Below are 9,820 nucleotides of genomic sequence, written 5' to 3'. Positions count from 1 at the left end.
TGTCTTGCAGGGGTACCTCGGAGGGGCCGCTGCTCGCTGTCAAAGCTCGACCGATGGGCTTTGCGGTCAGAGGATTGTGCTGCAGCGACAAGGCAGCTTCAGGGTGGGGAGGAAGCTTGTTGCTCCGAGGTGCCCCCGGGGTGGCCTCAGGAGGACCGGGGGGGGAGGGGGCACCTTAAGCTGCTACCCGAGTGTCTTCGGGGACACTGGGGCCGGGGGGGGGGGGGCGACTCATGGTGCCGTGTGCATCGGTGCGCTTTCCCCAGCTCGCTTTGCATCGTGGTCCCAGCCGCCGAGAGGGAAAGGGGCATGTTCTCCAGAGAAAGGGAGGAGCGAGACCCCTCGGTGGCCCCGGAGGGGGGTCCGGGCACCCGGTTGCCCTTGGATGCCACGTTTCCAGCCCCGTCCTAAGAGACCATCTCCTTCCATCACGCGGTTCTGGCCGACCAGAGCAGAACGCGGCTGCACTGGGAGGCTGCTGCTCTGAGACCTGCCGAACCGGGGACACCGGGGGCGGGGGCGCTCTGAGCCCCAAGCGAGAAGGGGCCCAGCACTACTGGGCTGGGGAGCGCCCCGGGCAGGGGTCAGGGGGAGAGAGGCTCGTCCAGCCCCACAAAGTGCCACGAGCGAGGGACCGGACGCCCGAACCCACGGCTCACGCAGGGAAGGCAAGGCGAAGGCCAGGCTGGGATGGGGCCCCTCTGTCCCCCGCACGGTGGCTTTCCCCTCGCCGAGCTGCCGAACTCAAAGCCAAATGGACGGAGGGCGCCGGGTCCTCGCGAGACCCCGTGCCGTGCCCTGGAGCGGCGCCCCATAGCTTAGCGGGGGCAGAAGCAGAAGGAGGCCTGGCGCGGGATGTGTCCCACGCCGCTGACCTCTGGCGTGAGGTTGATCTGGGCGACTCCGGGAGGGTGCATGAGGCGGAAGCTCTGCAGGATGGTGGTGAGAAACAGGAAGAGCTCCATCCGAGCCAGTCCTTCGCCCAGGCAGTTCCTCTTTCCTGTGGCGGAAGGAAGCAGAAGGCATCTCCTGCAGAGTCTCCCACAGAGACGCCGGGAGCGCCACGCTTGCTCAATGGCGTCTCTGTGAGGCCGCCCCCTCTGAGCTGGTGCTGCCCGGACGCTTCGGACTAGAATTCCCAGCGTGTCCCGGAGGAAGCCTGCTCTCCACCCGCAGGACCACGGAGCTGGAGGGGGCCGTGTCTCTGGGAGCCTCCCCTGCCCTCCGCCTCGCTGCAGGAAACCAGCGTTGCAGCGATGCAGCCAGTGCCTCGCTCCAGCGTGGCCTCGACAGACAGATCTCTCAGCTCATTTTTCAAAATATGTGCACACCTGCCCCCGGAGAACGTTTTCCTCCTCGGAGCTGGCATCAGGGCTCATTTACCTGAAGCCGGGCTCGTACTGACCTCAGGAGAAACCTCCTGGCCGTATGAGTGACTAACGACCACGGGAGGTCGTGGCCTGCCCCGCACTTGCAGGGGGCAGCCCCATTCCAGGTGGGAGGCTTGAATTTGGGGGCTGGCCCTGAGCAGGGGTTGGACCTGGGGGCTCTGCTGGCCCCTTCCAACTCTACCATCGGCTGGGCTTTCGATAAGGACCTCATTAACCGGGAATTCTTAGGCTTGCATTTGTGGACTGCCCGAGGCTCCATTATGGCCTCGGAGAACACCCAGCCCCTGGTCGAAAGGGCCTCCGTCTCTGTGGTCCCAAAAAATCAGAACGAATAGGATCAAATCGTGTCAGGAGCAGAGCCAAACATGCATTTCCCTGGATCTGCCGAGCAGAACCTGCAGTGGCCAACGGTCTGAGGACCTCGGAACCGGAGCGTCCCAAGCAGAGGGTTCGCAAGCCGGGCCTACCTGCTGAAAAGGGCATGTCAGCGCTGCTCTTCTTGAAATCTCCGTTTTCGTCCAGGAAATGTTCCGGGTCAAACCGACTTGGATTTTTATATTGCTTGGGGTCGTTCAGAACGGAACTCAGAATGGGGTAAATGGTGGCACCCTGGCGGAAGAAGAGCCCACGATGGAGTTCGTGCTGACCAGACCGGGAACAGCCCTGCTTATGTGGGGGCTGCGCTTGGAACCCCGAGGCTGTGGGTGCCGTGGGTGCTCTCACAAAATGGCTGCCATGGCGGAGGGGGGTGCCCGTTCACAGGATGGGTGGCTGCCAAGGTGGGCCAGGGATTGCCATAAGACACTCAGGCCAAGGCAGGCAAACTGTTTGGTGAGGCGAACAGTAAAGGGATTTTAGCGCGGCTGGGCTGGGGGTCGGACCTCACAACGGACAAATGCCCCAAATAAAGGGCAGGCCTGACCCTTCAGTGGCAACTTGTCACGAAAAACAGTAACGAAAGAGCTTAGGGAACAAAATTAAAAAGCAGGAGGCCTGGCAAGAAGCCCAACGGGCGCCAGGAGGGGCGTCACGCACAAGGGGCAGATACCTTGGGGATGGTGAAGCCAGCTAACTGCACATCCTGTCTCGCCATCCGGACGAATCCCAAGGGGATTAAATCTAGAAATCGCTGCGCTTCGTGGATGGCGGCCTCTGTATAGGGCATCTGTGATCGGTCCTTCATGGCAGGTGGCCGTACCTTCCCTACCACTCGGTCTATTTCCTCATGGATCCTTGCTGGAAGGAAAGAGCAGATCAAGGAAAGGAAGGCAAGGTTTGGCCCTCTCCTTCCTCTTCGAACAAATCCTAGTAGTGTTGACTTTTCCCAGAGATCTTGGCCAAACGACATGTCATGCTGAAATGCCGTCTTTGGCCTGCCCAGCACTGGCAGGGGGACCAACTCTGCCCTTCCCCCAGACCCTGACGAAACCACCGATTGTCTCCACCTGGACACTGGAAGCCCCACTGAAACCAGTGGAAACTGGGCCACCCTGGAGAGGAAAGGATTCTGCCTGATTCAGATGCCCCACCAGCCATGACAACTCTGGTGGGCCAGCTTCGGCAGCGTGGCAGAGTGGTCTTTGCAAGAAAATGCGACCCGCCGGCAGAGCTGCTCAGCCCAGGGTGGTTTGCATGAAGCGGGGAAGGGAAGTGATTGATCTGGTGGTCAAAAGAGAGAGAATTTTGTGAAGGAGGGGCTGCTGCAGAGGCAAATAATTCCAGGGGCTAAGCACCCTCCCATAGCAGCGACGCTCCTGGTCACATAAGGAGCGAAACAGAGTTCATTCCATGCTCTGCAAACCTTCGACTGCAGGATGCTCCAGAAGGACCATGAGGATGTATCGCAGGGTAATACCGGTTGTTTCTGTCCCAGCTAAGAATAGGTCATTAACGGTCATCACCAAATTTTCTCTGGTAAATTCGGTCCTCGGGTTGTGCTTCTCCTGGGAATGGGAAAGGGTTGTCCACCACCACACTGGGAATCAGTCGGCCGCACCTCCACGTGGCGCCCCAGGACGGCTGTCCTTTCCCAGGGTGAGCAGGGAAACGCTCTCCCCTCAGGACAGCTGCTCCAGGGAAGGAGCAGGAGAGAGCAGGCAGAGGGCTGCCCCCCCCCCCCCGTGCCGCAGGGAGAGTCACCTCGGGCCCACGGACCGTGGGTCGTGCACCCATAAACTCCATCTTGCCTGGAGCCCGGGGGCTCAAGCTGCCCTGCTCCCTCCCTCTGGGGCCAGGGACAGCTCTCTTCAGGGACTAAGGCTAGCAGAGAGGAGCACTTTGCAGCTCTCAGGATGGACAGACAGACAGACAGAGAGGTGGGCGGGAGCCCAGCGAGCGTGAGCAGAGCTGCAGCTCCATCAGGGAGCTCCACTCCTCCCCCGGGGCTCACCTGCTCCATCTTTAAGAGGAAGGCGTCCGTGAAGTCCTCCGGAACCGCACTGAGATCCAGGCTGCTCTCGTGCTCCTGCACCTTCCGGTCGGCGAAGGCGAGGACGCCGCGCAGGTGCCGGAAGAAGGTCTGGTGAGGGCCGGGCAGGTAGTCCATGATCCTGGGGAAGATGTTGTACAGCTGAGGGGGAGAGAGAGAGAAGGCGCTTTACGTGGGGCTGCCCTTGAAGACGGTCCGGATGCTTCAATTGGTCCAAAATAGAGCTGCCAGGCTGCTGACGGGGACGGGGCATTACGTTCACATGACTCCAGTCCTCCGTCAGCTTCACTGGCTTCCCATTGAAGTCCGGGCCCAATTCAAGGTGTTGTTGATGACCTTTGGGTCCTGGCTACCTGAAGGAGCGCTTACGTCCATATACGCCCGCCTGCCTGCCCCCTGAGATCTGCGGGAGAGGCCCTTCTCCAGGAACCCTCCATGAAGGAAATTAGGAGGGTGGGTACTCGGAAGAGGGCTTTCTCTGCGGTGGCGCCCAATCTATGGAATTCACTCCCCAAAGAGGTCCGCCTGGCACCGTCATTATTTGTTTTTCGGCGCCAGGCAAAGACCTTTTTATTTAAATGTCATTTTAAGTGTTAACAGTATTTGCTTATTTTATCTGGCCAGGGCGACTTATTTTATATTGATACTTATTTTATATTGTTATTTTTATATTGTTATTTTTCGTATTTTAACTTCATGTTGTGAACCGCCCCGAGGCTTCGGTGAATGGGGCTGCATAGAAATGTTTAAATAAATAAATAAATAAATAAATAAATAAATAAATAAATAACAAACAAACAAACAAATAAATAAATAAATAAATAAAGGCAGGGCGGGCCCTGACAACGGGAACGCAGACTCTCCCGTCAGCCCCCCTGACCCATGGGGACCAAGCTCTACGGGGCCGTTCCTCCGCAGCAGCAGCCCTTCCATCGACCTGGACGGCTGTGCGGGTGCTGCTCCCGCAGGTTGCCATCCTGTGAGGCTAACGAAGCGTCGCGCATTTTTGCTGTATAAGCTTTTGCTGTGTGAGCATTTTTAAAGGAAAAAGGAGAAAACGAGCGAGGCCCGCGACAGGAGAGCCCGGAGGACTGTTGTGGGGTCGTGATGGGTCGGGTGTGACTTTGCGACCAAACGACAGCCCTGCCCCTATGTCGCGTGACTCGGAATCTATAAAACACTCTGCGCATGTTCTAGGAGCTTGCAGTTGGCGGTGAGAGCCACTGCCCGGTCGCACGCTGTCGGAAGTAGCTGCAGGGGGCCCGGGTGGTCTTTCAAGAAAACTGCCGAGGCTCAAGGCGAGGGGCCCTTCCTGGCTGAACCCGGGAATCCTGTCTCACGGGGCCTGGACTGGCTTCGTCCCAAGGCAGCCCTCACCCCGCAAGGCCCGCAGCCCAAAGCCCGTTGGTGCACGGACCCCCAGGCGCCCCCTGCGCCTGGGCCCCTCACCTGAGCTGCACTGGAGCTCTCCAGCAGGAAGCCCTCCTGGAGGAAGTGGAGGATGCGCAGGAGCTCCGGGTCCTGGTAGTCAAAGCGCTCCCCGAAGAGGATGTGAGAGATGACATTGCTGGTGGCGCCGCTGAACAGAGTGGCCGGGTTGCAGGGCTGCCCTGGAAAGGGAGCGGCTCAGCCGGGGCGTCGGGGCCGCTTGGCACCCCTCGGCCCAGGGCGCCAGGTCAGCCCACGTGGGGCCCCTCTGCTCCGGTTTCTCTCTGGCGCGCCTGCTCCCCACCCCCAGGTTGGCTCGTCTCAGACTGGGAGGGCTCAGCTCCTCCAGCTGGTGCTGGGCGGGGACAAGTGGGGGCTGCCCCCGTCCTCCAGGCAACGGCCCCATGGCCTGGGCGCTGCTCCGAACGGGGGGCTGGCCCCTCGCCCCAAGCGAGTGCCTCCAGAGATGTTAGGGGAGACCCCCCAGGGACCCACCCCGGCTGGGGGAGGCTGGGCTGCACTGGGAGGAGACCCCAGTCACCCCCACTGGGGCCGTGGGCTCCCGCTCCCCACACTCCTCGCTGCTGAACACCTGGCTGGCTGGTGGGGGCTCGTTTCCCCTATTTATACCCTGCCTTCTTCCTTTCAAGGAACTTGGAGAACTCTGCCCCTTTTCCTCCTCCTCTCCATCTTAGCCTCAACAACAGCCCTGTGAGGTAGGCCGGCCGAGAGTCTGGGCCTGGCCCAAAGCAGGGACTAGAACCCGGGCCGCCCGAGTCCCGTCCCGCACGCTTCACCCCTGGGCTGCCGTTCCGAGAGCTGCAGTCCAGAGGCCCCTGGGCATGCCCTGCTGCCTGGCAAGGGGCTTCGGTACGTTTTGTCCGTGGCTTTTTCCTAGCGTTGTTTCCTTCTCCTCTAGGTCAGAAATGGGAGCTGCCCATAGAAACTGGCAGAGAAATCCAACGGGATCCAGCGCCAGCTGCCCAGTCCCGTCGATCGCAGCTGGGAGGGGCAACTGGCATTGCACCCCTCCCACGGTCGACAGAAAGGGGCGCCACAGAAGACAGAGGCAGGCAGGTGCTTGATTGGCTCGATTAATGCAGTAATTAAAGCATCAAGGCAATGGACTCATTGGATCAGCGGAAGCAGAGTCGCAAGGGGCCGAGGAGGCGGCACCCTACCTTTCCTGGCCCGGAGCGCCTCCACCAGGTGCTGAGCCTCTTCCTGGATCCGCTCCTCTAGGCTCTTCTTGCCCATCCCGAAGTTCCTCAGGGTGGTGAGGGAGAAGCGGCGGAGCTGCGCCCAGCGCTCCCCGTTGGACATGAAAATACCTGGCGGCCGGCAGGGGAGAGCAAGGGGCCCGGTCAGGAAGTGGTGGCGACCCTTTGAGAGACCGAGTGCCCAAACGGCAACCCAGAACCCACTTATTTATCGCAAACGCCAGCATTGCAAGAACACCTGAAAACTGAGGTTTTCGCTTGAAAAAACAGCTCACAGCCAGTCCAAGCAAATATATACATATCCTTGGCAGCGCACCAACAGGCCATGCGAAAGCTCGGACGAGCGGCGGCTCATGAGTCGCGGCTTGTGATGCCATCGCCTGGCGCCACCACTCCAGTCTGAGCATGCGCATGGCCCCTGTGTGCACTGCTATCCGATGCTGGGGCGACTGGGCTCGCGTGCCAACAGAGGGGGCTCTGTGTGCCCACTGGGCACGCGTGCCACGGGCTGGCCACCACCGGTCTCTCCTCTCGGCCGAGGATTTCAGCGAGTACCGAGTTCTCCGTTGGATTTATTTGATGTGGGGAAGCTGCCTCGGTCGAGGAACTCCTGGCCACGATCCACCAGAACCGTCTTCACCACGTCGTAGCCGTAGAGGATCACGGCCTGGTCCAGGCCAAGGTACACCATGAACACTGGCCCATATTTCTCACTCATCTGCAAGAACAGAGCAGACGGGAGGTGCTGTGGGGAGGGGAGCATCTGTGTGGGGGGATTCGGACGAACGGCCCGAGCTGAGGGAGACAACCTGGGCCAGAGGCGGCTCGGTCAGGAGCCCCTTCCTGGCACACCTGGCCGGACTGCCTCCGCCATCCCAGAATACTCCCAGAATCGGCTCACTCATCAGCCACCCTCCCCTCCCCCACAGCAGGCATGCGCAGGTGACAGAAGGCCAAGCCAGGTGACCCCGCCCCTCCAGTTGGCCTTTCGCAGGCAGAGCAGAGCAAAGGGCCCGCTTTTAGGGCCTGATTGAGGGGCAGGTGAAAATGCCCGCTTCATGTTCCCCCACGGGGCCGTCTCACGTTCTTCGCCCTTCTAGGGGTCCGGGTCCCAGCCGGGACACGGGCGGCCAGAGGCAAGGCAGAGGAGAGGGATGGAGGCCCCAGGGCCGGGCAGCAGGGCTTCAGGCAAGGCAGGCCCAGAAGCAGGGCTGGATGGAAAGGCCAAGTCGCAGCCACGGTGTGGGTCGAGGTCAGGGACCACACGGCTGGATGGGGGCAGAGCAAGGGGATGGGCAGGAACGAGGGCAGGGTCAAGGGCCGGGAGGACAGGGAGAGGTGCAGGTCCCTGGACAGGATAGCAGGGTGGGTGGCACCGCAGGGCAGGGTGCCCGGGACAGCGGGAACCAGATGTGGTGGGACTCAGGTGAGAGGCGGGAGCTGGAGCACACCTTGCAGGGGCCCTGTGGCGAGGCAGGATACCCGGCCGAGGCAGGACTGGGCCAGGCAAGAGGCAGGCAGGGCAGCAAGGCAGCGTGGAAGGCAGGAACCGGGAGCAGACAAGAGGACCTGTGCTGCTGAGGCGACCGGGAGGGTAGGAGACACGGCAGGATGCCGGAGCAGGAGAGGCCAGGCAGGAGGCAGGCCCAGCACCACGCAGGAGGACCTGGGCAGCTGAGGCAGCAGGGCAGGGCAGGGCAGGGCAGGGCAGGAACCGGGAACAAGCCCGCCTCCCGCGTGTGGAGGCCGGTCCTGCAGGGAAGAGCAGGCTCTTCCGTGGCTCTTCCCCAGGACTCCCAGCTCGGGCTCATCGCCGGGCTGAGAGCTGCAGCGGGGCCTGGGACCGGTCCTGCAAGGATGCCGGTGCTGGCCACCAGAGCTGCCCGGATCCTGGCAAGAGGGAGCACCTGCCGAGTGCTGGGAAATCCAGGAATGACTAGACGTAGAAATGAAATTCTCACCCATCCTCCACCTTGCGCACTGCCCTGACAGAGCTGCCCCTGCCAGGCAGCTCAGGAAGCGCTTGGGCGTGCATGAACTGCACAAAGACGCACGATACGAGGAGGAGGGAAGGGCACGTGGGCACCGATCCAGGCCTTAGGAAATGTCTGCGAACTGTTCGGCCCGGTGGAGCAGAAGGACCCGTTGCTGGCCGAGAGCTTCCCCAGCGTTTCGCTGACTCAGGCAGCCGCAAGGCAAGCCCTGCATAACACGGAGCCAAGAGGAACGCCACCCGCGCGACAACGCCAAAGAGCCACTCCTGGGGTGCCTGCCACGCTGAAGCAGCCGGAGCTGTCCGTGCATGTTCAGGCGGCTCCAGGATCGCTCAGCGAAGGTTCACGAGATCACGGATTGCTCCTCTGGGCGTTTAGACAGAACAGGTCTGTAACTGGAGCTGCACGCATTTTCTGTCTAAATATGGATAAGTCTGAGTCAAACCACAGACAGACTGACCGACCACCGCCCCGCACCAGCCAGAGTCCTTGCAGAAGGCTCTTCCCCCATGCAGAGGACGATACGAGGAGGAGGGGAAGCTGCTAAAATCAAGAAGACACAAGAGAAAAGAGCTGGAACTGACATGGGATTCACGCCCAGACCTTTCAGCGTTAAGCAGCCAAAGCCCAGGGCCAGAATGGACGGGTACCAGTGCCAGACTCTCCCCCATCCTGTTCTCCTCATTCAGGCTGCAGCCCCGGCCGTGAACGACCTTGGCACATTTTGCAAAATCCTCATCCAACGAAACCCCCCCAGCTCTGACGCCCCAGTGTGGGGCCTGACCGTGGGGCTGGGAACGGCTTCGCAGAAGTTACCTTCTTCAGGCGTTCTGCCATGTTCCGGCTCCCCAACTGGAGCAGGTTTCCGATGAGCGGCAGGGGCAGAGGGCCGGGGGGGAAGTTTCTCCTCTTGGCCTCGATCCTCTTCCATGCCACCAGGAAGAGCAGGAACATGAACAAGAAGAGAGTGGCGCTCGCCAGGAGCTCCATCGCTGCACAGCCTCTTCCTCGCAAGCTGCAGAGGAGTGCAGTCTATTCGGCTTCGCCCAGCACCACAATTCGTGTCAATATTAGGTGAGATTAAAGTCCGGCTCCGCCTGCTCGATGGCGCTTCTGCGATCCCTGGACTGCAGCCAGGCCTTCCAGGGCCGACCCTACGTGCCGTGCTACAGCTTGTCCTGTGGGGCAGCTGAGCATGCGCTGAGGTCCAGCTGCCAAAGGACACCAGTGTGGAGGCGGGGATGTGCGAGGGGTCCGGCTGGGGAGGAGAACCTGCCTGATTCCGGGGCTCGGCTCCCTGGATCCGGGTCCGCTTGGCAGCCACCCACCTTCCGAGTCCCCAGCAAACGTGCCCAGTGT

The 9,820-nt window shown here is 61.2% G+C and overlaps 1 protein-coding gene across 1 annotated transcript; it reads right to left on the bottom strand.

The window, feature by feature from the left end:
* Positions 1-790: 790 nt before the first annotated feature.
* Positions 791-9,508, bottom strand: LOC123034804 (cytochrome P450 2C11-like). Its single transcript, XM_044452485.1, has 9 exons — positions 9,278-9,508; positions 7,023-7,185; positions 6,429-6,578; positions 5,269-5,429; positions 3,781-3,960; positions 3,193-3,334; positions 2,440-2,627; positions 1,859-2,000; positions 791-1,000 (listed from the first exon to the last, which is right to left on the bottom strand). Exons 1-9 carry the CDS (start codon positions 9,449-9,451, stop codon positions 819-821), a joined length of 1,482 nt encoding a protein of 493 aa, XP_044308420.1. The 5' UTR covers positions 9,452-9,508; the 3' UTR covers positions 791-818.
* Between the last annotated feature and the right edge of the window lie 312 nt (positions 9,509-9,820).

This window comes from Varanus komodoensis, unplaced genomic scaffold, assembly GCF_004798865.1.
Source record: "Varanus komodoensis strain SLA01 unplaced genomic scaffold, ASM479886v1 scaffold722, whole genome shotgun sequence".
Taxonomy (NCBI): Eukaryota; Metazoa; Chordata; class Lepidosauria; order Squamata; family Varanidae; genus Varanus; species Varanus komodoensis.
The sequence above is the reverse complement of the archived record's forward strand: the minus strand, read 5'-3'. Positions and strand labels throughout refer to the sequence as shown.